The sequence below is a fragment of the Haliaeetus albicilla genome, chromosome 22 (genome assembly GCF_947461875.1).
Source record: "Haliaeetus albicilla chromosome 22, bHalAlb1.1, whole genome shotgun sequence".
Lineage (NCBI taxonomy): Eukaryota > Metazoa > Chordata > Aves > Accipitriformes > Accipitridae > Haliaeetus > Haliaeetus albicilla.
The window spans coordinates 6,775,918-6,801,266 of NC_091504.1; the positions used below are offsets into that span (position 1 = coordinate 6,775,918).

At 71.1% G+C, this 25,349-nt stretch overlaps 3 protein-coding genes across 3 annotated transcripts; 2 read left to right on the forward strand and 1 right to left on the reverse strand.

The window, feature by feature from the left end:
- The first annotated feature begins 400 nt into the window (after positions 1 to 400).
- Positions 401 to 11,652, forward strand: SCYL1 (SCY1 like pseudokinase 1). The gene is made up of 16 exons (XM_069810682.1): positions 401 to 666; positions 1,416 to 1,556; positions 1,913 to 2,035; positions 2,695 to 2,909; positions 3,541 to 3,631; positions 4,361 to 4,516; positions 4,929 to 5,087; positions 5,168 to 5,275; positions 6,388 to 6,501; positions 7,289 to 7,444; positions 7,515 to 7,703; positions 9,922 to 9,994; positions 10,262 to 10,447; positions 10,616 to 10,719; positions 10,822 to 11,023; positions 11,487 to 11,652. Exons 1-16 carry the CDS (start codon positions 526 to 528, stop codon positions 11,612 to 11,614), a joined length of 2,286 nt encoding a protein of 761 aa, XP_069666783.1. The 5' UTR covers positions 401 to 525; the 3' UTR covers positions 11,615 to 11,652.
- Positions 11,653 to 11,727: 75 nt separating this feature from the next.
- TRPT1 (tRNA phosphotransferase 1) lies at positions 11,728 to 14,519 on the forward strand. The gene is made up of 7 exons (XM_069809480.1): positions 11,728 to 11,803; positions 12,466 to 12,547; positions 12,923 to 13,080; positions 13,575 to 13,749; positions 13,857 to 13,913; positions 13,995 to 14,105; positions 14,400 to 14,519. The coding sequence occupies exons 1-7, from the start codon at positions 11,753 to 11,755 to the stop codon at positions 14,504 to 14,506; spliced, it is 741 nt and encodes a 246-aa protein (XP_069665581.1). The 5' UTR covers positions 11,728 to 11,752; the 3' UTR covers positions 14,507 to 14,519.
- LOC138690469 (fermitin family homolog 3-like) lies at positions 14,347 to 25,119 on the reverse strand. The gene is made up of 14 exons (XM_069809479.1): positions 24,688 to 25,119; positions 23,063 to 23,296; positions 21,553 to 21,687; positions 21,198 to 21,348; positions 20,519 to 20,621; positions 20,172 to 20,279; positions 19,468 to 19,602; positions 19,202 to 19,251; positions 18,923 to 19,044; positions 18,323 to 18,429; positions 17,173 to 17,403; positions 16,352 to 16,476; positions 15,157 to 15,298; positions 14,347 to 14,830 (listed from the first exon to the last, which is right to left on the reverse strand). Exons 1-14 carry the CDS (start codon positions 25,037 to 25,039, stop codon positions 14,657 to 14,659), a joined length of 2,169 nt encoding a protein of 722 aa, XP_069665580.1. The 5' UTR covers positions 25,040 to 25,119; the 3' UTR covers positions 14,347 to 14,656.
- Positions 25,120 to 25,349: the final 230 nt, after the last annotated feature.

A 25,349-nucleotide genomic window follows, 5' to 3' on the forward strand; every position in this document is an offset into this window, starting at 1 on the left:
GGCCTGTGCCACCGCCGGCCTGACCCTGACACGCGCTAGGACGTCACTGCCCGTTCCCCATGACGTCACCGCCTGGTCCCGCCAGCCTGTTCCTGGCCGCGTGTCCTCCACGCCCCCCTCTCGCGCCCCGCCCCTCCCCGCTCCCCCGCGCCGCCCGTCGCTCCTCCCGCCCACCGCTCTCCGCCCCCTCGCCCCGCCCCTCGCTCCCTCGCCCCGCCCCTCGCTCCCTCGCCCCGCCCCTCGCTCCTCCCCACCTCCCCAGCGGCTCCGTCTCAGACCCCCTCCTTCGGCTCCGCCCCCTCCCCGGCCCCTCCCCTCGCCCCTCCCCTTCCCCGCACCGCCCCGGCCCGGCCCCACTCTCAGCCCCAGGCCCCGCCCCAGGCCCCGCCCCCGCCCCGGCCCCGCCCCCTGGTCCGCCACCGGATCCTCCCGCCCGGCGCCGCCGCCGCCGCCTCTGGGCCCGCGCCGGCCTCGGCCCCCCCCGGACCCCCGGGCCCCCCCCGGGCCCCCCCCCGGGCCCCCGCGATGTGGCTCTTCTCCCGGGACCCGGTGCGGGACTTCCCCTTCGAGCTGGGCCCGCCCGACCCGGCTCCGGACCCGGCCTCGGCCCCGGCGGCGGACGCGGACCCGGCCCCGCTCTGGCGGCTGCTGCGGGGGCGGCGAAAGGTGGGGGGGGGCGAGGGGGGAGCGGGGCGGGGGGGCCCGTCCTGTCCGCGGCGTGTCCCCGTACCCGTGTCGCCCTGCCCCCGTGTCCTCGGGCCCGCCCATCCCCAGGCCCCTCTTCCCCGTGTCCCCCCCCATGTCCCCACGACCGCCTGGCCCCCATCCCCGTGTCCCCCCATGTCTCCCTGCCCCCCCGTCCCTGTGTCCCCCCATGTCCCCTCATCTCCCCCTGCACCCCCATGTCCCCGTATCCCCCCATCCCCGTGTCCCCCCCATGTTCCCACGACACCCTGGCCCCCATGTCCCTGTACCCCCCATGTCCCCCTGTCCCCCCATGTCCCCGTCCCCCCATGTCCCCCCATGTCCTTGTGTCCCCCCCATGTCCCCATACCCCCCGCATGTCCCCCTGTCCCCCCATGTCCCCGTACCCCTCCATGTCCCCATACCCCCTGCATGTCCCCCTGTCCCCCCATGTCCCCCTGTCCCCCCATGTCCCTGTGTCCCCCCATGTCCCCGTACCCCCCGCATGTCCCCCTGTCCCCCCATGTCCCCGTACCCCCCATGTCCCCATGTCCCCCCATGTCCCTGTGTCCCCCCATGTCCCCCTGTCCCCCCATGTCCCCATACCGCTCCATCTCCCTGTACCACCCCATCCCTGTGTCCCCCCATGCCCCCCCCATGTCCCCGTACCCCCCCATCCCCCTGTCCCCGTGTCCCCCCCGCCCCGTCCCCACAGTGTCCCCATGTCCCAGGCGGACGGGGCGCCGGTGTCGGTCTTCGCCCACAGCCTGGGGACGGGGGACGCGGCTGCCACCCCCCTGGCCCGGGCGGCCCTGCGGCGCCTGCGCAGCCTGCGGCACCCCAGCGTCCTGGGGTACCTCGACAGCCTGGAGGTGAGGGGCGCGGGGGGGGACACATGGGGACGTCGGGGCCGGGCAGGGACACGGGGGGACGTGGGCGCAGCGAGGGGACGCGAGGGATGCGCAGGGACCAGGGGGGATGTGGGGGGACACGAGGGGAGGGGGACACGGGGATGCTGTCCTTCCTGGGGGACGCAGGGGGATGGGGGGGGGGGGGATATGGGGGGGGGATACGAGGGGACACGGGGGACAGGGATGTGTGGGGACATGCAGGGGGGAGGTGGGGGGACGTAGGGGGATGCGGGGACAGCGTGGGGATACAGAGGGATGGGGGGGGGGGGCCTGTGAGGCTGTGGGGGGTGCGTGTGGTGACGTCGCGGCCCCCCCAGACGGAGCAGTGCTTGTACCTGGTGACGGAGGTGGTGACGCCGCTGCGCCGGCACCTGCAGCTGCGGCCCCCGACGGGCGACCTGGGGGAGCAGGAGGTGGCCTGGGGGCTGCACCAGCTCTTGGTGAGGGGGGCGGAGGGGACCCCCGTGGGTGGGGGGTCCCAGGTGTCCGGGGGGAACCTGGGATCTGGAGGGGACCAGGCATCTGGGGGGACCCAGGCATCCGGGGTGATCCTGGGATCGGGGGGGGGGCCCAGGCATCCAGAGGGACCCTGGGATTTGGGGGTGGACCCTGGGATCTGGCGGGGGGGGCCCAGGCGTCTGGGGGAACCCTGGGATCTGGGGTGGTCCCAGGCATCCGAGGGGACCCTGGGATCTGGGGGGGCCCCAGGGGTCCAGGGGCACTCTGGGATCTGGGGGGGGGGGCCCAGGCATCCAGGGGGACCCTGGGATCTGGGGGAGACCCTGGGATCCGGGGGGGGGCCCAGGGGTCCAGGGGCACTCTGGGGTCTGGGGGGGGCCCCAGGGGTCCAGGGGGACCCTGGGATCTGGGGGCGGGGGGGGGGCAGGCATCTGGGGAGACCCTGGGACCTGGAGGGGTCCCAGGCATCTGGGAGGCACCCAGGTGTTTGCAGGGAATCAGACATTGGCGGGGGGACCTGGGTGTCTGGGGGGGGGCCCAGGCATGCAAGGTTGGACCCAGGTGTTCAGGAGGGGACCCAGGCGTCCGAGGGGGGGGGGTACCTCATCATCTGGGGGGTCCCAACTGAGCGCTCCCGCAGACGGCGCTGTCCTTCCTGGGGGGCTCGGGGCTGGTGCACCACGCGCTGGGGCTGGACGCCATCTTCGTCGACCCGGGGGGCGACTGGAAGCTGGGGGGGCTGGAGCGGGTGGCGGCAGCCAGCGAGGGGGTCCCCCCCCGCCCCCCAGGCGTTCCCCCCCGGCCCCAGGACCCCCCCGAGCTCAGCGACCCCTCACGAGGGCAGGGTGAGCCCTGGTGAGTTATGGGGGGGCATGGTGGGGACACAGGGCCTGGGGGGGGGACGTGGGGTCATTGGGGGTCTTGTGGGGGGACACAGGGCCATGGGGGGGATGTGGGGCCTGGGGACCTGTGGGCTCCTGGGGGGGACATGGGGGGGATATGGGGGACACAGGGCCATGGAGGGACATGGTGGGGGGACACGGGGACATGGGGTCATTGGGGGTCATGGGAGGACATGGGGGGTCGGGGCGACATGGGGCCTGGGGGGGGACATGGGGGTCTTGTGGGGGGACACAGGGCCATGGGGGGGCCGTGGGGCCTGGGGACACATGGGCTCCTGGGGGGGACACGGGGGGACATGGGGGACACAGGGCCGTGGGGGGGCCGTGGGGCCTGGGGACACGTGGGCTCCTGGGGGGGACACGGGGGGACATGGGGGACACAGGGCCATGGGGGGGCCGTGGGGCCTGGGGACACGTGGGCTCATGGCGGGCACAGAGGGCCTTGGGGAACACACACAAGGGCTGGGGAGGGACATGGGGGGATACGGGGGGGGTCATGGGTCTGGGGGGAAGGTGGCCATGGGGGGCTCTGGGGGGGACAGAGGGGACCGGGGGGGTCCCCGTGCTGCCACGGCTCTCCCCAGGGCGGGGGACATGTGGCGCCTGGGCTGCCTCATCTGGGAGGTCTTCAACGGGCCCCTTCCCCGGCCCACGGCCCTGCGCAGCTTCGGCAAGGTCAGCCCGGAGAACGGGGTCCCCCCGGGCCCCCCCTGGATGCGGGGGATCCCCCCCCTCCCAGCCTGGGCCACCCCAAACACCAGGGTTCCCCCAGTACCTGTCCCCCCCCCCCCCCCCCGGCTGCTGGGTTCAGTTCCACCCCCCCCCAGTCCCCTGAACTCCTGTGTCCCCCAAAACACCTGGGTCTCCCCTGCATGCCTAGGTGCCCCCCCCCGGGTTCCCCCAAATGCCTGGGTCCCCCAAAATGCCTGGGTTCTCCCTGGGTGCCTGGGCCCCCCAACAACCTGTGTCCCCCCAAAGGCTTGGGTCCCCCTCGGTTGCCTGGGTTCTCCCACCCACCCGGGTTCCCCCAAAACACCTGGGCCCCCCCAGTGACCTGTGTCCCCCCCAAAGGCTTGGGTCCCCTCCGGGTGCCTGGGTTCCCCCCACTCCCTTGGGTCCCCCACCCACCTGGGCTCCCCCGAATGCCTGGGTCCCCCAAAACGCCTGGGTCCCCCCCGGGTGCCTGGGCCCCCCCAACAACCTGTGTCCCCCCAAAGGCTTAGGTCCCCCCTGGTTGCTTGGGTTCCCCCCACCCACCTGGGTGCCCCCAAAACGCCTGGGTTCCCCCAACGACCTGTGTCCCCCCAGAGGCTTGGGTCCCCCCCGGGTGCCTGGGTTCCCCCACCACCCTGGGTGCCCCTCGGACACCACGGTCCCCCTGACCCCCGTCCCCCCTGTCCCCAGCTGCCGGCGGGGCTGGTCCCCCCCTTCTGCGAGCTGGTGGCCGCGGAGCCATCGGCGAGGCCGGGGCCAGGACAGCTCCTGCAGCGCCTGCAGCGCCCGGGGGCCTTCCTCGCCTGCCCCCTCGTCCACACCGGCCTCTTCCTCGAGCAGCTCCAGGTCTGTGCCACCCGCGCCGTCCCCGTCCCCATCGCCATCCCACCTCCATCCTCATCCTCGCTGCCCCGGCTTTGTCCCCCTCCCGGTCCGCGGTGGCCTCTCCCTGTCTCCCACCTCCAGCATGTCCTCTCTGTCCCCATCCCCAGGCGGTCCCGGTCCCCATCCCATCCCTGTCCTCTCCTCTCCCTCCCCATCCCATCCCTGTCCTTGTCCCCGTCCCCATTCCCGTCCCCTCCATCCCTCTCCCCGCTCTCTGTCCCTGTCCCTGTCCCTCCATCCTCAGCCCATCCCTGTCCCCTCCAGCCCCGTTCCCATCTGATCCCATTCCATCCTCATCCCTGTGCCCCCATCCCTCTCCCCCTCCCTCTCCCCGTCCCCCCCACACCCTGACGCCCTCCCCGGCCCCCCCCAGGTCCGGGATGCCTCGGAGCGCCGGACCTTCCTGCAGGAGCTGAGCGGCCGCCTGGACGCCCTCCCCGGCCCCTTCCGCCGCCACAAGCTGCTGCCCCGGCTGCTGGCAGCCCTCGAGTTCGGCAGCGCCGACGCCAGCGCCCTGCCCCCCCTCCTCAAGGTGGGGTCCTCCCCCCCCTCCATGTCCCCCCACCCCACCCTGGCGTCACCCCCCGGCGTCACCCGTCCCCGTCCCCGCAGGTGGCGAAGGTGCTGGACCCCCCCGAGTACCAGGAGCGCATCGTCCCCGTCATCGTCCGCCTCTTCTCCTCCCCGGACCGGGCGCTGCGCATGCAGCTGCTGCAGCAGGTGGGGACGGGTCCTGGCCGTGGGGCCGGACACCAGGGTCCTCCTCCCTGTGGGGCCGGACACCAGGGTCCTTGTTTCCGTGGGGCCGGACACTGGGGTCCTCATCCCTGCGGGTCCTTGTTTCCGTGGGGCCGGACGCCGGGGTCCTCATCCCTGTGGGTCCTTGTTTCCGTGGGGCTGGACACTGGGGTCCGTGGGGCCAGACACTGGGGTCCTCATCCCTCTGGGTCCTTGTTTCCGTGGGGCCGGACACTGGGGTCCTCATCCCTGTGGGTCCTTGTTTCCATGGGGCTGGACACTGGGGTCCGTGGGGCCGGACACCGGGGTCCTCATCCCTCTGGGTCCTTGTTTCCGTGGGGCTGGACACTGGGGTCCTCATCCCTGCGGGTCCTTGTTTCCGTGGGGCCGGACGCCGGGGTCCTCATCCCTGTGGGTCCTTGTTTCCGTGGGGCTGGACACTGGGGTCCGTGGGGCCAGACACTGGGGTCCTCATCCCTCTGGGTCCTTGTTTCCGTGGGGCCGGACACTGGGGTCCTCATCCCTGTGGGTCCTTGTTTCCATGGGGCCGGACACTGGGGTCCGTGGGGCCGGACACTGGGGTCCTCATCCCTCTGGGTCCTTGTTTCCGTGGGGCCGGACACTGGGGTCCTCATCCCTGTGGGTCCTTGTTTCCATGGGGCCGGACACTGGGGTCCGTGGGGCCGGACACCGGGGTCCTCATCCCTCTGGGTCCTTGTTTCCGTGGGGCTGGACACTGGGGTCCTCATCCCTGCGGGTCCTTGTTTCCGTGGGGCCGGACACTGGGGTCCTCGTCCCTGTGGGTCCTTGTTTCCATGGGGCCGGACACTGGGGTCCGTGGGGCCGGACGCCGGGGTCCTCGTCCCTGTGGGTCCTTGTTTCCGTGGGGCCGGACACCGGGGTCCGTGGGGCCAGACACTGGGGTCCTCGTCCCTGTGGGTCCTTGTTCCCGTGGGGCTGGACACTGGGGGTCCTCCGTTGACACTTGGCCACCGGGGTCCCTGGCGGTCCTGGGGCACTGGGGGGGGGCTGGGGTCCCCCTAGCTGTGGGGGTCGGGGGGGTGGCCCACCCCGACACTTGCCCCCCGCCCCAGCTGGAGGACTACGTGGAGTTCCTGCCCGAGGCGACGGTGGACGCCCAGATCTTCCCCCACGTCGCCCACGGGTTCCTCGACACCAACCCCGCCATCCGCGAGCAGACCGTCAAGGTGGGCACCCCCCAGCCCGGGGAACCCCCCCCCGACACCTCGGTCCCCCCCAGATGTGTGGGTCCCCCCCGGCCCCCAGTCACCTGGGTCCCCCAGATATCTGGGTTCCCTCCAAATGTGTGTCCCCCCCCAGACACCCACCCCCCTTCTCTGCCAATCACTTGGGTCCCCCCCGAACTCCTGGGTGTCCCCCCAGACACCTGACCCCCCCCCAATCACTTGGGTCCCCCCAAACTTCTGTGTCCCCCCAAACTCCTGGATCTCCCCCAGACACCTGGGTCCCCGCGAATACCTGAGCCCCTGGGTGCCCCAGACGCCTGCCCCCCCCCCAGTCACTTGGGTCCCCCCCCAACCTCCTGGGTTCCCCCCATATGTCTGGGTCCCCCGATGCCTGGGTCCCCCCCAAACTCCTGGGTGTGTCGTGTCGTCCCCCCCCGGACACCTGGGTCCCCATGAATACCTGAGCCCCTGGGTGCCCCAGATGCCTGGTCCCCCCCGACCTCCTGGGTCTGCCCCCCCAAACACCTGGGTCCCCACAAATGGGTGTCCCCGGATGCCGGGGTCCCTCCTGCCCCCCACCCCGACCTCCTGCCCCCCCCCCCATCACTTCGGTCCCCCCCCTCCTGGGTTCCCCCCATATGTCTGGGTTCGCCCCCCCAACACCTGGGTGTCCCCCCCAAACACCTGGGTCGTCCCCCCCCAAACACCTGGGTCCCCACAAATGGGTGTCCCCGGATGCCGGGGTCCCTCCTGCCCCCCACCCCGACCTCCTGCCCCCCCCCCGCAGTCGATGGTGCTGCTGGCACCCAAGCTGGGGGAGGCCAAGCGGGGACGGGAGCTGCCGCGGCTGCTGCTGCGGGTGCAGGCGGGCGACGCGCTGGGACCCCTGCGCTGCAACGCCACCCTCTGCCTGGGGCGCCTGGGCCCCCTCCTGCCCCCCCAGGTAAGCACTGCACCCGCCCCCCCCCCCACCCCAGCACCCCACCGCCTCTCACTCTGCCTCTGCCCCCCAGGCCCGTCAGCGGGTGCTGGCCCCCGCCCTGGCGCGGGCGACGCGGGACCCCTTCGCCCCGGCGCGGGCGGCCGCCGTCGCCGCCTTCGCCGCCACCCATGGGTGCTACTCGCCGCAGGAGTGCGCCGGCAGGGTGCTGCCCGCCCTCTGCGGGCTCACCACGGACCCCCACCCCGGCGTGCGCCAGCAGGTGGGTGCTGGGGGGGGGCAGAATCCTCTCGTAATGGGTGCTGGGGGCCAGGGTGCTCGTGCAGTGGGTGCTGGCGGGGGGGTGATTGCAGTGGGGGTGCTGGGGGGGTGCTGGGAGTCCTATTGGAATGGGTGCTGGGGGTCAGGGTGCTCATGCAGTGGGTGCTGGGGGGGTTCTGGGTGCTGGGAGTCCATTGGAAGGGGTGCTGGGGGCCAGGGTGCTCGTGCAGTGGGTGCTGGGGGGGGTGATTGCAGTGGGGGTGCTGGGGGGTGCTGGGAGTCCCATTGGAATGGGTGCTGGGGGCCAGGGTGCTCGTGCTGGGGGGGGTCTGGGCGTTGGGACTGCCATTGGAATGGGTGCTGGGGGCCAGGGTGCTCGTGCAGTGGGCGCTGGGGGGGGTGATTGCAGTGGGGGTGCTGGGGGGGTGCTGGGAGTCCTATTGGAATGGGTGCTGGGGGTCAGGGTGCTCGTGCAGTGGGTGCTGGGGGGGGGTGATTGCAGTGGGAGTGCTGGGGGGGTGCTGGGAGTCCCATTGGAATGGGTGCTGGGGGCCAGGGTGCTCGTGCAGTGGGTGCTGGGGGGGGGTGATTGCAGGGGGGGTGCTGGGAGTCCTATTGGAATGGGTGCTGGGGGCCAGGGTGCTCGTGCAGTGGGTGCTGGGGGGGGCGATTGCAGTGGGGGTGCTGGGGGGGTGCTGGGAGTCCTATTGGAATGGGTGCTGGGGGTCAGGGTGCTCGTGCAGTGGGTGCTGGGGGGGTTCTGGGTGCTGGGAGTCCTATTGGAATGGGTGCTGGGGGCCAGGGTGCTCGTGCAGTGGGTGCTGGGGGGGGTGATTGCAGTGGGGGTGCTGGGGGGGTGCTGGGAGTCCCATTGGAATGGGTGCTGGGGGTCAGGGTGCTCGTGCAGTGGGTGCTGGGGGGGGTGATTGCAGGGGGGGTGCTGGGAGTCCTATTGGAATGGGTGCTGGGGGCCAGGGTGCTCGTGCAGTGGGTGCTGGGGGGGGCGATTGCAGTGGGGGTGCTGGGGGGGTGCTGGGAGTGCCATTGCAATGGGTGCTGGGGGTCAGGGTGCTCATGCAGTGGGTGCTGGGGGGGTTCTGGGTGCTGGGAGTCCATTGGAAGGGGTGCTGGGGGCCAGGGTGCTCATGCAGTGGGTGCTGGGGGGGATGTGATTGCAGTGGGAGTGCTGGGGGGGTGCTGGGAGTCCCATTGGAATGGGTGCTGGGGGCCAGGGTGCTCGTGCAGTGGGTGCTGGCGGGGGGGTGATTGCAGTGGGGGTGCTGGGGGGGTGCTGGGAGTCCTATTGGAATGGGTGCTGGGGGCCAGGGTGCTCGTGCAGTGGGTGCTGGGGGGGGGTGATTGCAGTGGGAGTGCTGGGGGGGTGCTGGGAGTCCTATTGGAATGGGTGCTGGGGGCCAGGGTGCTCGTGCAGTGGGTGCTGGGGGGGGTGATTGCAGGGGGGGTGCTGGGAGTCCTATTGGAATGGGTGCTGGGGGCCAGGGTGCTCGTGCAGTGGGTGCTGGGGGGGGTGATTGCAGTGGGAGTGCTGGGGGGGTGCTGGGAGTCCCATTGGAATGGGTGCTGGGGGCCAGGGTGCTCGTGCTGGGGGGGGTCTGGGCGTTGGGACTGCCATTGGAATGGGTGCTGGGGGCCAGGGTGCTCGTGCAGTGGGTGCTGGGGGGGGTGATTGCAGTGGGGGTGCTGGGGGGGTGCTGGGAGTCCTATTGGAATGTGTGCTGGGGGTCAGGGTGCTCGTGCAGTGGGTGCTGGGGGGGGGTGATTGCAGTGGGAGTGCTGGGGGGGTGCTGGGAGTCCCATTGGAATGGGTGCTGGGGGCCAGGGTGCTCGTGCAGTGGGTGCTGGGGGGGGGTGATTGCAGGGGGGGTGCTGGGAGTCCTATTGGAATGGGTGCTGGGGGCCAGGGTGCTCGTGCAGTGGGTGCTGGGGGGGGTGATTGCAGTGGGGGTGCTGGGGGGGTGCTGGGAGTCCTATTGCAATGGGTGCTGGGGGCCAGGGTGCTCGTGCAGTGGGTGCTGGGGGGGGTGATTGCAGGGGGGGTGCTGGGAGTCCTATTGGAATGGGTGCTGGGGGTCAGGGTGCTCGTGCAGTGGGTGCTGGGGGGGTGGGTGTCCTCATCTGGGCGTCACCGGGGCTGGGGGAGTCTCCTGTCTTTCAGGGGGGTCCCTCACTGTTGGGGCCCCCCCTCCGGCTCGCCCCAGGCTTTCAAGGCGATCCGCAGCTTCCTGGATCAGCTGGAGGCGGCTGCTGAATCTGGGGGGGCCCCGGAGGAGGGTGAGAGAATGGGGAGGCCGGGGGGGGGCAAGAATGGGGGGGGCTGGGGTGAGAAGTAGGGGTACTGGGGAGACGGGGGGAGAATTGGAGGGAGGGACAGGGATGGGGGGGACATGGGGGGCTGCTGGGCAGTTCGGGGGCACATATGGGGGGCTTCTGGGGGGCAGTAAGGGGATAACATTGGGAACTCACACGGGGGTGGGGGGACATGGGGGGTGTTTGGGGGTGCCCCCCCGCCACCCCATGACCCCTCCCTCCCTCTCCCAGACCCTCCCAGTGCAGCTGCTGCCCCAGGGGGTCCGGGGGGTGGGTCAGGGGGGCTGGGGGCTGCCGTGTCCTGGGCCGTCACCGGTGTCACCTCGCTGACGGCACGGCTGATGGGGGCTGAGGCCGGGGCCCCCCCACAGACCCCCCCGCAGACCCCTGCCGAGGACCCCCCGGCCCCCCCAAAAGGTGAGTGTGTCGTGTGTGTCCCCCCCAAGGGTTCCCAGATGCCCTCTGGGGTCCCTACCTCCTCACTGACCCCCCAGGGTCCCCCAAACGCCCCCCGTGGACCCCAACACCCCCCCACAGGGGGTCCCCATGGGTTCTGAACCCCCTCCCACCCTTGGGGACCCCCAGAACCCCCCCGGACCCCTCCCATTTGTCCTCTCCAGAGTCCCCCCCCCGAGGAGCCCCCCCTGGAGGAATCTGATGGCTGGGACGATGACTGGGGCAGCCTGGAGGTGAGTTTGGGGGGAGTCACACTTTGGGGGGGGGTGTCACAGTTTGGGGGGGGGGGTGCACAGCATGACCCCCACTCTCTCCCCATGTGTGCTCCCCCCCAGGACATGGAGCTGCCCCGGACCCCCCCTGTGAGCAGCAAGGAGGATGGGGGGGCCCCCCCACAGACCCCCGGACCCCCCCTGCCAGATCCCCCCCCCACTGCCCCTCCCTCAGCCGGGGGGGATGAGGAAGAGGAGGGGGAGTGGGGGGTGGGGGGGGAGTGGGGCACGGAGGACGCCTGGGAGGCACTGCCGCGCCAGCAGGGTAAGACCCCCCCCCCCCAGTCGCTCCGGGACCCCCCCCTCAGCCTCCTGGGACCCTAAGGGACCCCCCAGCCCCCTCCGCGACCCCCAGGAACCCCCCATAGACCACCCTCCGGACCCCCCCCCAGCCCCCTGGAACCACCCCAGCCCCCGGGACCCCCAGAGCACTCCCCCCCCCCCCAGACACTCCGGGACCACCCCAGCTCCTCTGGCCCCCCCAGCCCCCCTGGGGTACCCCCCCATCTCTCAATGGATCCCTCCAGGTCCCCTGGGACCCCCCCAGGGTGCCCCATTTGCCTCCCTGGGACCCCCCTCCCCCGGGACCTCCCCCATGGGGGTACCCCCAACTCCCCCCCCCGGCACCCCCTGACCCCCCTCCATCCCCTTCGGCCCCCCCCTTTCCCCAAGACACACCCCCCCCCCGTGACCACCCCCCCCATACCTCTGTGCCCCCCCCCCCCCAGGCCCCCCCCCAGGCTCGGGGCAGCGGCAGCAGCGGCGGCGCCAGGAGCTGGAGGCCAAACGTCGGGGGGGTCCGCGGGGCCCCCCCAAACCGGGCCCCCCCAAACTGGGGACCCGGAAACTCGACTGAGGGGGGGGGGGAGGGGCAATAAACCCTCGGACGCGGCAGCGCCCCCGTGTGGTGGGGGCGGGGAGTCACGTGTGTGGAGGGGCAGTCACGTGGGGGCGGGGAGAGGGCGTGGTCACGTGGGAGGGCACGTGGTGGCGCATGGCGGACGGGGAGGGCGGGGGCGCGGCCCGGCGGCGGCGGCGGGAGGAGGTTGGGGGGGGCCGGGGGGGGACACACGGACCCCGGGATTGGGGGGGGACGGGACACGGACACCGGGAGCGCGGGGGGGACACGACACGACACGGACTCCGGGAATGCGGGGGGGGGACGACAGACACGGACTCCGGGAATGCGGGGGGGGGACGACAGACACGGACAACCGGGAGTGCGGGGGGGACGGGGACACACGGACCCGGGAGTGCGGGGGGGGGACAGACACGGACCCCGGGAATGCGGGGGGGGGGACACGGCATGGACAACCGGGAGTGCGGGGGGGGGGGGGTACAGACACGGACCCCGGGAGTGGGGGGGGGGGACGACAGACACGGACCCCGGGAATGCGGGGGGGGGGACAGACACGGACCGCGGGAGTGCGGGGGGGGGACAGACACGGACCCCGGGAATGCGGGGGGGGGGACACGGCATGGACAACCGGGAATGCGGGGGGGGGGGACAGACACGGACCCCGGGAGTGGGGGGGGACGGGACGGGACGGGACAGACACGGACCCGGGGAATGCGGGAGACGGACGGACACGGACCCCGGGAGTACGGGGGGGACCCAGGCGTCCGGGGGGATCCAGGAGTGCGGGGGGGGGGCCCAAGGTGGGGGGACAACGACATGCAGGGGTACGGCCCCCCCCGCCGCCGCAGGACCCGTCCGTGGGGCTGTCGAAGGCGCTGAGCTACGTCCTCCGCCATGGGGCCGCGGCCGTGGGGCTGCCCATGGGGCCGGGTGCGTGTGTGCCCCCCCCCCCCCAGCTGCCCGTATGGACCCACCTGTGACACCCCCCCCCAAGAGCCCCTCGGACCCCAGGGAGGAGCTGTGGGACACGCCCCCCCCCCCCCAATTCCGCTCCTCATCTGCTCCCTGGCTCCCTCATGTCCCCCGCCAACCCCCATGACCCACCCTGGGACCCCCAACTGCCCCAGCACCCCAAACAACCCCCCCAGGACCCCCCCCCACGATGCCCCCGGGACCCCTTAACCACCCCGGCACCTCAGACCAGCCCCAGGGCCTCCCCCAGGTTGCCCCTGGGACCCCCCCCACACCCAGGCCACCCCAGACGCCTGGGACCCCAGTGACCGGGGGGGGGGTTTGGGGGCGCAGACGGCTTTGTCGAGGTGGGGGCCCTGCTGCGGCTGCCACGCTTCGCGGGGGTCTCGGAGGAGGATTTGCGGCGGCTGGTGGGCACGGACCCCAAGGGACGCTTCGCCCTGCGCCCCGACCCCCTGCGCATCCGCGCCAACCAGGGGCACTCCCTGCAGGTGAGGGGGGGGCCCAGCGGGATTTGGGGGTCCCCAAGGTGTTCTAGAGAAAGATCTTGGGGGTCCCGGGGGGGGGGTTTGGGGTCCCTGGGGCACTCTGGAGAGGGATTTAGGGGTCCCAGGGGGATTTGGGATGCTCCAGAGGTGGGGCTTGGGGGGGCCCAGTGGGATTTGGGGGTCCCCAAGGTGTTCTAGAGAAGGAGCTTGGGGGTCCCAGGGGGACTTGGGGTCCCTGGGGTGCTGCAGGGGGATTTGGGAGTCCCAAGGGGATTTGAGGGTCCTTGGGGGGGGGGGGGGGCTCTAGAGAGGAATCTTGGGGGTCCCGGGGTGATTTGGGACCTCCAGAGCGGGGACCTGAGCATCCCTGGGGGACTGGGGTGTCCCAGAGGGGGCTCTTGGCTATCGGGTGGGATTTGGGGGTCCTTGTGTCCCACAGGGGAACCTTGGGGGTCCCAGGGATCTTGGGGGTCCCACGGTGTTTCTGGGGGTCCCAGGTGCCGGCACTGGAGCTGACGCCCCTGCGGACCCCCGAGGCGTTGCCCCCCACCCTGGCCCACGGCACCCGCCGCCGCTTCTGGCCCCCCATCCGTGCCGGGGGGCTGGCACCCATGGGGCGCACCCACATCCACCTGGCACCCGGCCTCCCCGGGGACCCCGGTGTGCGCAGCGGTGAGGTCCCCAGCGTCCGGGCACCCTAATCCTGGGGGGACCCCGGTGTCCGGGCACCCCTGACACACCCCCCCCCCCCCCCCCCCCCAAATTCCACTCCCTCGCAGGGATGAGGCTGGATTCGGAGATCGCCATCATCATCGATGGCCCCCGGGCACTGGCGGGTGAGTGGGCACCCAGGCGTCTTGGGGGGGGGGGGGGTGGATGCAGGCATCCAGGTGACCCCCCCACCCCCCCCCCCGCAGAGGGGATCCCCTTTTTCCGCTCAGCCAACGGGGTGATCCTGACACCGGGGGACGCCAGCGGGCGGCTCCCCCCAAAATATTTCCTCTGCGTCCTGCAGCTGCGGCCACACCGTGAGGACCGTGGCGTTTGGGGGGGGGGGGGGGAACCGGGGGTTCGGGGTGGACGAGGAATTCAGGGGGGGACCCAGGTGTCTGGGGGGATCTGCAATTTCGGGGGGGATCCCGATGTCCGGGGGGGGGACGGGACACGACACTCAGGTGTCCAGGCAATGCAACTCCCACCCCAAGGCACCCACGCATCCCAGACCCCGCTACCCCCACCCCCAAAAAAAAGGGACCCAGGCATCCGGGCCCTGTTGCCATGGTAACAGCTGCTTTATTGCCCCCCCCCCCCCCCGCCCCCAGGGTGTCTGCTGCCACTGGAGGGGCCCTTGCACGAGGACGGGGGTGAGAGGCCCTCGCACGAGAACCCTGGTGCCCAGCAGAAGCCATTAAACCGTTCACCGCCGTGACCGCCGTTCACAAGCGTCGCACAAGCGCCTTGCGCGAGCGCCTCGCACGAGGGGAGTGGTGCACAAGTGCTCGGGGGGGGGGGTGTAGCGGTGGTGGGGGCCCGAGGCCGGCGGCGCCGACATTGCGGGGGACCCCTCGCGCGAGGGGTCTCAGAGGGGCTCCTGCCCCCCCGTCAGCTTGTGGAACAGGCGGAGGTCGAGGGGTTGGCCCGGCTGCCGCCCCCCCAGGCACAGGTACCCCCCCAGGAACTCGTGCAGCGCCTGGCACGGGGCCGACAGCACGCACAGCGCCAGCGTCACCTCCCCCTCCAGCTCCAGTGTCACCTGCAGGGAGCGAGGCGTCTGACCCCCCCCATACACCCCAAGGGACCCAGGCCTCCGGGCACCCTGACCCCCCCCATACACCCCAAAGGACCCAGGCGTCCAGGGGGGGCCCAGGCCTCCAGGCACCCTGACCCCCCCCCATTACACCCCAAGGGACCCAGGCGTCTGGTGGGGGGGATACCTGGCTGTCACCTCCCCAGAACTTCCAGTCTCTCCCAGTCTCCCCCCCCAATACCTCCCAGTAGCTCCCAGTCCATTCCCAGTGCCTCCCAGCCCCACCCCTCGATTCCCGGTCCGCTCCCTGTCCCTCCCAGTCCCCCCAGTACCTGCTGGGTGTCCCAGTTGACGTTCCACTGGCGCAGGGCGCTGTACCGCCAGGCACGGGTGACGCTGCCGGTGCCGGGATCCAGCCGGAGCAGCCGGGAGGGGCCGACGCCCAACACCTCGTCCCGGCGGCTGCCCTTGAACCTGCGCCGGACACCTGGGTTCCGCCGGCCGCCTGGGTGGACCCCCCATCCCTGGGGCTCTCCCAGTGCTCCCCAGTGCCTCCCAGTAATGCCCCATCCCCTCCCTGTGCTGCCCAGTGCCTCCCAACCCAGTCCCAGTGCCTATGCATCCCCTCCCTATGCTGCCCAGTCCCTCCCAGAGCTCCCCAACCCATTCCCAGTGCCTCCCCATCCCCTCCCTACGCTGCCCAGTGCCTCCCACTAATGCCCCATTCCCCTCCCTATGCTGCCCAGTGCCTCCCAGAGCTCCCCAACCCATTCCCAGTACCTCCCAGTAACACCCCATCCCCTCCCTATGCTGCCCAGTGCCTCCCAGAGCTCCCCAACCCATTCCCAGTGCCTCCCACTAACGCCCCATTCCCCTCCCTGTGCTGCCCAGTGCCTCCCAGAGCTCCCCAACCCATTCCCAGTGCCTCCCACTAATGCCCCATTCCCCTCCCTATGCTGCCCAGTGCCTCCCAGAGCTCCTCAACCCATTCCCAGTACTTCCCAGTAACACCCCATCCCCTCCCTGTGCTGCCCAGTGCCTCCCAGAGCTCCCCAACCCATTCCCAGTGCCTCCCACTAACGCCCTATCCCCTCCCTATACTGCCCAGTGCCTCCCAGAGCTCCCCAACCCATTCCCAGTGCCTCCCCATCCCCTCCCTACGCTGCCCAGAGCTCCCCAACCCATTCCCAGTGCCTCCCACTAACGCCCCATTCCCCTCCCTGTGCTGCCCAGTGCCTCCCAGAGCTCCCCAACCCATTCCCAGTGCCTCCCACTAACGCCCCATTCCCCTCCCTGTGCTGCCCAGTGCCTCCCAGAGCTCCCCAACCCATTCCCAGTGCCTCCCACTAACGCCCCATTCCCCTCCCTGTGCTGCCCAGTGCCTCCCAGAGCTCCCCAACCCATTCCCAGTGCCTCCCACTAACGCCCCATTCCCCTCCCTGTGCTGCCCAGTGCCTCCCAGAGCTCCCCAACCCATTCCCAGTGCCTCCCAGTGCCTCCCCATCCCCTCCCAGTCCCACCCCCTACCGCACGAGGAAGTAGGCCAGGCCGAAGCCGGGCAGCGCCCTCCAGGCCTCCAGGAAACGGAGCCGGGCCTGCGCCGGCGACAGCGCCCCCACGCGGTGGAGGACCTCCAGGATGCGGGGCACCAGCTGGGGGCGAGCGTGAGACAGGGGCTGGGGGCTGGATTTGGGGGGCAGAGAGGGGCTGGGGGGCAGAGAGGGATTGGGGGCAGGGTTTGGGGGGCAGAGAGGGATTGGGGCAGGATTTGGGGGGCAGAGAGGGGTAGGGGGACAGGATTTGGGGGGCAGAGAGGGGCTGGGGGGCAGAGAGGGGCTGAGGGGCAGGATTTGGAGGGCAGAGAGGGGCTGGAGGCAGGATTTGAGGGGCAGAGAGGCACTGGGGGCAGGATTTGAGGGGCAGAGAGGGGCTGAGGGGCAGGATTCGGGGGGGCAGAGAGGGGCTGAGGAGCAGGATTTGGGGGGCAGAGAGGGGTAGGGGGGCAGAGAGGGGCTGAGGGGCAGGATTTGGGGGCAGAGAGGCACTGGGGGCAGGATTCGGGGGGGCAGAGAGGCACTGGGGGCAGAGAGGGGCTGGGGCAGGATTTGGGGGGCAGAGAGGGCCTGGGGGGCAGGATTTGGGGGGCAGAGAGGGCCTGGGGGGCAGAGAGGGCCTGGGGGGCAGGATTTGGGGGGCAGAGAGGGATTGGGGGCAGGATTTGGGGGGCAGGGAGGGGTTGGGGGGCAGAGAGGAGCTGGGGGGAAGAAGGTGGGTTGGGGAGGGCCTATGGGGCCGGGGATCCCTGTGGGGCTCGGGGGGGCTATGGATCAGGTGGGGGGGTCCGTTACCTGTTTGGCCTTGACTTTGCGCTGGAAGCGGGGGGCCAGGAGCACCCGGGGGTCCGGGGGCGGGCGCTGGGTGGCACCGGGGGCGGTGGGGGGCTGCGAGGGGCCCCCCCCCGGCTGCAGCCCCAGGACCCCCAGCACCCCTCGCGCCTCCGCCCCGAAGGAGGCGTCCGCCAGTGAGCGCCCGCGGGAGGCCAAGCGGCACCCGGCCACCCAGCGCGCGTACTGGGGGGCCTGGGGGGGGGCACGGCAGGGGGTCAGACCCCTGCGAACCCCCAAAGCCCCCTGGGACCCCCCAACCCCCTTCCCCAGCATCCCATTATCCAGTGGACATACTGGGGCGTGGGGGGGGGGGTCAGACCCCTGGGAACCCCCAAAACCCCCTGGGACCCCCCCAATCCCCTCCCCCAGCATCCCATTATCCAGTGGACATACTGGGGCATGAGGGGGGGGTGTCAGACCCCTGGGAACCCCCAAAACCCCCTGGGACCCCCCCCAATCCCCTCCCCCAGCATCCCATTATCCAGTGGACATACTGGGGCGTGGGGGGGGGGGGTGTCAGACCCCTGGGAACCCCCAAAACCCCCTGGGACCTCCCCCAACCCCTCTCCAGGACAGCCCCCCCCCCCCAGCATCCCATTATCCAGTGGGCATACTGGGGGGTGGGGGGATGTCAGACCCCTGGGAACCCCCCCCAAAAACCCTGCCCCCCCAAATGCCCCCAGGACCCCCCCCCCGCCAGCATCCCATTATCAAGTGGGCATACTGGGAGGTTGGGGGGTGGGGGCGTCAGACCCCTGGGAACCCCCAAAACCCCTGGGACACACCCCCCAACCCCCTCCCCAGATCCTCCCCCCCGCCCCCCAGCATCCCATTATCCAGTAAACATACTGGGGGTTGACGGGGTGGAGGGTGTCAGACCCCCCCGGGTCCCCCTACATTCCACTGGCACCCCCCCCCCCCCAAGCACCCTACTACCCCATGGGGCACCCCATAGTTCTTGGAGTCCCCCATAATCCTCAGCCCCACGGCAGCCCCCTGGCCCCACAGAAACCCCTTAGTCCCACAGCGGCTCCCCAGCCCCTGGCAGCCCCCCCCCAGCCCACAGGCAGTCCCCCAGCCCCACGGCCCCCCCCACGGCCGCCCCACTCACGTCACGGCAGCGCAGCTGGATCTCGCTCATCCCCTCGGGTGCCGCCACCAGCAGTTTGATGCAAAACTTCTGCGCCCCCACGTCCACATCGGGGGTCACTTCACAGCCTGGGGGGGGGACGGGACCCGGGAGTTCAGGGGACCCCAGCATCCATGACAACCCCCTGCCCTCTGCCCAGATTATGGCCCTGTGGAGATGGGGGGGGGGCACTGGGGGTCTCAAGGGTCTCAGGAGGGGTTTGGGGGTGTCTCAGGGGGATTTGGGGGTCACAGGAGGGGTTTGGGCGTATCTCATGGGGATTTGGGAGTCCCAGGGGGTCCCAGGAGAGGTTTGGGGATGTCTCAAGGGGATTTGGGGGTCCCAGGAGGGGTTTGGGGGTGTCTCAGGGGGATTTGGGAGGGCCCAGGAGGGATTTGGGGAGTCCCAGGAGGGCTTTGGGGGTGTCTCATGGGGATTTGGGAGGGCCCAAGAGGGATTTGGGGGTGTCTCAGGGGGATTTGGGGGTCCCAGGAGGGGTTTGGGGGTGTCTCCGGGGATTTGGGGATGCCGGGGGGTCCCAGGAGGCTTTTGGGGTGTCCCAGGTGTGTTCGGGGGTCTCACCCCTGAGGTTGAGCTGCTGCAGGGGCTCCCCCGGGACTGGGGGGCTGCGGCCATATGAGAGCGATGTCTCCTTCAGCACGGCCCAGGTGGGGCGAAACCCCCGCAGGGTCAGCTTGCGGGGTCTGGGGGGGGACCCAGGTGTCGGGGGGGGGGACACACACCCAGGCACCCGGACCCCACCCCCACGGACCCCCAGGGACCCAGGTATCTGGGTCCCACACATCACCCGGGGTCCCGGGTGTCCGGGGGGGGGGGGGGGTCCCAGGCATCTGGGGGTACCTGTAGATCTCCAGCTCCTCAGCCAGCTCAGGGACGGTGGTGAGCTCCTCCTGGGGACACCCAGCCCCAGTGACTCCCAGTACAACCCAGTGTCTCCCCTCTGGGGCCAGGGAGGCCCCCCCCCACCCAGTGCCCCCAGTGGGGCCAGAAGGGCACCCCCAGTGCCCTCCGGTCCCTCCCAGTCCCCCCTCAGCGTGGCCAGAATCACCCCAGTCCCTCCCAGCTCCCCCCCCCAGTGGGGCCAGAAGAGCCCTTCCCAGTCTCACCAGCGGGCCAGGGGGCTCGGACGCCCCCCCTAGTTTCACCTCCAGGTTGCTGAGGGCGGCATCCAGGTCGTCCACCTCGTCGCCCCCCCCGGCCCCGCCTGGCTCCCCACTGCCCCCCACCTCGTCGATGTGGTACTGGGGGGGTGGGGGTGGGGGTCAGGGGGGCCCCCACAGCTGCAGGGAGCTGGGAGGGTCCCGGGGGGGGGGCAATGGGGGGGATTAAGGGGACCCCAGGGGTGTGGGGAGGGGTGGTTGGCTGTCCTGGGGGGGGAGATTTGGGGGTTCCGGGGGGGGGAATTTAGGGACTGGAGGGTGGGGGAGTCCCAGGGGGAGTGAGTATTTGGGGGCACTCGGTGTGTCTGGGGGTGCAGTGACTTTGGGGGGGGTGCCTGTGGATGTTTGGGGTGTCTGGGGGGGTCCAGGAAGGTTTGTGGGGATTTTGAGGGGTCTGGGGGTTTTGGGGGGCATCCAGGGGATCTATGGATGTTTTGGGGGTGGGTGCAGAGGGGGTATGTTTGGGGGGGTCCAGAGAGGATATGTAGGGGGGGTTTGGGGGATCCAGGGGTGTTTGTGGGGCATCCAAGGCTGTTCGGGGGGGATATGTAGGGGTTTTGGGGGGTCTGTGGGGATCCAGGGGGGTCTGGGGGGGGTGTTGGGGGGGTGTCCGTGGGTGATTTGGGACACGGGGGGGGGTGTTGGGGTACCTGCAGGGCGGCGAAGAGCATCATCTCCTCCTCGGTGCAGTCGATCTCCTCGGTGAGCAGAGCCCAGCGCGCCTGTTCGTACAGCAGGGCCAGGCGCAGCCTGTCCCGCTGGGGGGGGGACGATGGGGGGGCACGCTAAGGGGGGGTCGGGGGGACCCAGGAAGGGGTTTGGGGGGGTCCCAGGGGGATATTTAGGGATGAGGGGGAGGGACCTGGGGGGTCCCAGGGGGTATTTGGGGGTCCAGGAGCAGGTAGGGGGAGGGTTGGGGGGACTCAGGGGGCACATGTGGGTCGAGATGAAGGGAATGGGGGGGTTGGGGGGGGGGGGTTGGGGTGTTGTGGGGTACCTGGGGGTCGAGGTCGAGGAAGCAGTGGTACTTGAAGCGCAGCAGCAGCTCCTCGTCGTCGGCCACGTCCTGCTCCAGCAGCGAGCGCGAGGAGTCCAGCCACCTGCGGGGGGGTGGGGGCCTCTACGCAATGACCCAACTGCCCCCTGTATCCCAACTGCCCCATGGCTGCCCCCCAACCTGCCCTCACCCACCCCAGCTGCCCCACGGCTGCCCCCCTTTACCCCAACTGCCCCCCGGTACCCCAACTGCCCCATGCTGCCCCCCCCATACCCCAACTGCCCCACAGCTGCCCCCCCCAACCTGCTCCTCCATACCCCAGCTGCCCCATGGCTGCCCCCCTTTACCCCAACTGCCCCCCATACCCCAATTGCCCCACAGCTGCCCCCCAACTGCCCCCCCGGTACCCCAACTGCCCCATGGCTGCCCCCCCGGTACCCCAACTGCCCCACGGCTGCCCCCCCCAACCTGCTCCTCCATACCCCAGCTGCCCCATGGCTGCCCCCCTTTACTCCAACTGCCCCCCATACCCCAATTGCCCCACAGCTGCCCCCCAACTGCCCCCCCCGGTACCCCAACTGCCCCGTGGCTGCCCCCCAACTGCCCCCCCGGTACCCCAACTACCCCACGGCTGCCCCCCAACTGCCCCCCCGGTACCCCAACTGCCCCCCCCCCGTACCGGGCGTGCAGGCGGGTGCGGCGCAGCAGAGGGTTCCCGCGGGGGGGCCGGGGGGGGGCGGCGGGGCCCAGCCCCCCCCGAGGGGCCACCAACAGCCGGTAGCAACTGGGGGGCAGGTGGGGGGGGGGGCCCGGCCCCGGCCCCTCCTCACCTGCGGGGGGAGAGCACGGGGCTTGCACCGGGCGGGGGGCACAAGCATGTGCATGGGATTTGCACGAGGGTCATGGGGGGAGCTTGCACGAGTGGTGTGGGGCTTGCACCAGGCAGGCTCGCAGGAGGGGAGGGTGACTGGCACAAGGGGGGGGGGGTCCAGCTGGCCCCTTGCACACTTGCCCCCTCCCCCCCGCACCCTCACCTTCACCGGGGGGCAGCAGGAGGTGGCTGAGGTCGAAGTCCGAGGAGGGGGGGCTGGCACTGCCCTTCTTCCCCTCTCCCTCCTCCTCCTCCTCGGGCGGCCGCAGCAGGGACAGCTCCTCGGGGTGACAGATCCCTGCGACACCCCCGGGTCACACCGGGACACCTGGGACCCCCCCAGCACCCCTATGGCCCCCCAGACCCCCCCTCACCCCCCAAACCCCGCCAGCATCCTCCAGTGGCCCCCCAATCACCCCCAGACCCTTCCAATGGCCCTCCTCACCCCTCCAATGCCCCCCTGTCACCTCCCACCCCCCTCTAGCCCCTCCAATGGACCCCAATGCCCCCCCAGCCTTCCAATGACCCCCCCCTTGGCACTCAGAACCTTCCTGTAGACCCCGATCACCCCCCAGACCCTTCCAATGGCCCTCCTCACCCCACCGATGCCCCCCCCAGGCCACCTCCATCACCTTCCCCCCCCCAGCCCCTCCAATGGACCCCAAAGGACCCCAATGACCCCCCCATTGGCACCCAGAACCTTCCTGTAGACCCCGATCACCCCCCCAGACCCTTCCAATGGCCCTCCTCACCCCACTGATGCCCCCCCCAGGCCACCTCTGTCACTTCCCACCCCCATCTAGCCCCTCCAGCCTTCCAATGACCCCCCCCTTGGCACCCAGAACCCTCCTGTAGACCCCGATCACCCCCCAGACCCTTCCAATGGCCCTCCTCACCCCACCAATGCCCCCCCCAGGCCACCTCTGTCACTTCCCACCCCCATCTAGCCCCTCCAATGGACCTCAATGCCCCCCCAGCCTTCCAATGACCCCCCCCCTTGGCACCCAGAACCCTCCTGTAGACCCCGATCACCCCCCAGACCCTTCCAATGGCCCTCCTCACCCCACCAATGCCCCCCCCAGGCCACCTCCATCACCTCCCACCCCCCAGCCCCTCCAATGGACCCCAAAGGACCCCAATAACCCCCCCATTGGCCCCCAGAACCTTCCTGTAGACCCTGATCACCCCCCAGACCCTTCCAATGGCCCTCCACACCCCACCAATGCCCCCCCAGGCCCCCTCTGTCACCTCCCACCCCCTTCTAGCCCCTCCAATGGACCCCAAAGGACCCCAATGCCCCCCCAGCCTTCCAATGACCCCCCTCATTGGCACCCAGAACCTTCCTGTAGACCCCGATCACCCCCCAGACCCTTCCAATGGCCCTCCACACCCCACCAATGCCCCCCCCAGGCCGCCTCCATCACCTCCCCCCCCCAGCCCCTCCAATGGACCCCAATGCCCCTCCAGCCCTCCAATGACCACCCTCCATTGGCACCCAGAACCTTCCCATAGATCCCGATCAACCCCCCCCCAGACCCTTCCAATGGCCCTCCTCACCCCACCAATGCCCCCCCAGGCCGCCTCCATCACCTCCCCCCCCCAGCCCCTCCAATGGACCCCAAAGGACCCCCGATGCCCCCTCCCGTGGCTCCCCAGACCCCCCAATCCCCCACCGAGCAGGCGGCAGGCCTGTGCGACGACGTGGGCCAGGGGCTGGGCGAAGGAGAGGCGCAGGCGGAGGCGACGGCGGTTGGGCAGACGCAGGCGCAGGGGTCGGTGTTGGGGGGCGAAACGGAGCCGGGCGTCCCCCCCCACCCCCAGCGCGTCCAGGGTGCGCCCGGGGCGCAGGAGCCACTGCCGCCGCTGCGCCCACCACAGCGCATGGTCCGACCAGTCCCGCTGCACCCCTGGGGGACACCGGCGGGGTTACGGGGGGCTACAGGGTGCTAAGGGGGGGGGGGAACGCTGAACCCCCAAACCACAACGGGGGGGATCAGGGGGCCGTGGGCCACCAGGGGTGGGCACAGGCAGGACCCAGGCGTCCCGGGCCCACACCCGTCGCTATTTATATCCCGCGGTTCCCTTATCGCCCCGGCCAGGGGGTGACAGTGGGGTGACACGGAAGCGTGTGTGGGGTGATGTCGGGGGGGGGTGACACGGAAGTGGGGGAACCCCCAGATAAGTTCTGAGCTCCCCCCCCCCCCCCCCCCCGCCAGGGCCAGACCCTGCCCCTGCCCGCCACCACTCAGCACCGCGTGATGCCCACAGCGGGGGGGCCCGGACGCCTGGGTCCTTCCCCATGGGTCCTAGACTTGTGGGGCCTGGGCACCTAGGTCCTTCCCCATGGGGCCCCGGATGCCGTCGTCCTTCCCCACAGGGCCCAGAAAAGCCGGGCCCGGACACCGGGGTCCTTCCCCATCGGTCCTAGACTTGTGGGGCCTGCATGCCAGCGTCCTTCCCCATGGGTGTGAGAGCTGTGGGGCCTGGACACCTAGGTCCTTCCCCATGGGGCCCAGAGTTGTGGGGCCTGGATGCCGGGGTCCTTCCCCATCAGTCCTAGAGTTGTGGCGCCTGGATGCCAGGGTCCTTCCCCATCAGTCCTAGAGTTGTGGCGCCTGGATGCCGGGGTCCTTGCCCATGGGGCCCAGACGCCCAGGTCCTTCCCCATGGGGTCCTAGAGTTGTGGGGCCCAGACACCCGGGTCCTTCCCCATGGGGCCCAGAGTTGTGGGGCCCAGACGCCCAGGTCCTTCCCCATGGGGTCCTAGAGTTGTGGGGCCCAGACACCCGGGTCCTTCCCCATGGGGCCCAGAGTTGTGGGGCCCAGACGCCCAGGTCCTTCCCCATGGGGTCCTAGAGTTGTGGGGCCCAGACACCCGGGTCCTTCCCCATGGGGTCCTAGAGTTGTGGGGCCCAGACACCCGGGTCCTTCCCCATGGGGTCCTAGAGTTGTGGGGCCCAGACACCCGGGTCCTTCCCCATGGGGCCCAGAGTTGTGGGGCCCAGACACCCGGGTCCTTCCCCATGGGGCCCAGAGCTGTGGGGCCTGGACACCCGGGTCCTTCCCCATGGGGTCCTAGAGTTGTGGGGCCCAGACGCCGGGTCCTTCCCCATGGGGTCCTAGAGTTGTGGGGCCCAGACACCCGGGTCCTTCCCCATGGGGTCCTAGAGTTTTGGGGCCTGGACACCAGGGTCCTTGCCCATGGGGCCCAGCTTCTGGGCCCAGACAGCGGGGTCCTTCCCCATGGGGCCCAGAGAAGCGGGGCCCGCGTCCGCCCGCCCTGCCGTGGATCGCTCACCGACAGTCTCCACGATGAGGAGCATGAGGCCGCCGACATGGAGGTCCCCGGTGACGCGGAGAGCGAGGGCGCGGGGGGCTGCCGGGGGGCTGCCGGGGGTGCCGGCCTGCCCCACTGCGTCGCCCTCCTCCACCTCCACCTGCAGCTCGAAGGAGCCGTCGATGGCCTCCCCGCTCGCCGTCTTCAGCCCCGCCATCGCCCCGGCGCCCGGCTCCCTTCCCGCCCCGCCGCTCCGCCCCACAAGAGGGAAGGGGCCCCGGACGGCCGGGCTCCCCCCACGCCGCCCCCGATCCCCACTGCCACCGCAGAGGAAGTGGAGCGGGGAGGAGCCGCGCGGCCCGGATGCCCGCATCCCCTGCGCCCTCGCGCCCGCTGGCGGCTACGGGACCGGGGCGCCCGGTCCCCGATGTGGGGAGACCCCCCGACACCCCCCCACTCCCAGCCTCAACTCCCCCTCCGGAGAAGGGCACCCATGCCTCCTGCTGCCCCTCAAGCAACCAACCCCCCCCCCCCAAGACACCAGGGGGGAACCCAGGCATTCGGGCCCCCCAATTCCCACCCCCCCACCATTTGGTCTGTCCCCTAACACCCAGACATCTGGGTCCCCCATATCCCCCCCCCATAGGGGACCCAGACATTTGGGCCCTCCACCTCCCCCCCCA

Coding starts and splice junctions, on each gene's coding strand:
- SCYL1 (XM_069810682.1), top strand. CDS start 526: ATGTGGCTCTTCTCCCGGGACCCGGTGCGGGACTTCCCCTTCGAGCTG. Junction 1,557..1,912: donor GGTACCTCGACAGCCTGGAG/GTGAGGGGCGCG, acceptor CGGCCCCCCCAG/ACGGAGCAGTGCTTGTACCT. Junction 5,276..6,387: donor GCATGCAGCTGCTGCAGCAG/GTGGGGACGGGT, acceptor CCCCCGCCCCAG/CTGGAGGACTACGTGGAGTT.
- TRPT1 (XM_069809480.1), top strand. CDS start 11,753: ATGGCGGACGGGGAGGGCGGGGGCGCGGCCCGGCGGCGGCGGCGGGAG. Junction 11,804..12,465: donor GGCGGCGGCGGCGGGAGGAG/GTTGGGGGGGGC, acceptor CCGCCGCCGCAG/GACCCGTCCGTGGGGCTGTC. Junction 12,548..12,922: donor GGGGCTGCCCATGGGGCCGG/GTGCGTGTGTGC, acceptor TTGGGGGCGCAG/ACGGCTTTGTCGAGGTGGGG.
- LOC138690469 (XM_069809479.1), bottom strand. CDS start 25,039: ATGCGGGCATCCGGGCCGCGCGGCTCCTCCCCGCTCCACTTCCTCTGC. Junction 21,688..23,062: donor ACAGGCCTGCCGCCTGCTCG/GTGGGGGATTGG, acceptor GGGGTGTCGCAG/GGATCTGTCACCCCGAGGAG. Junction 21,349..21,552: donor CCTGCTGCCCCCCGGTGAAG/GTGAGGGTGCGG, acceptor CTCCCCCCGCAG/GTGAGGAGGGGCCGGGGCCG.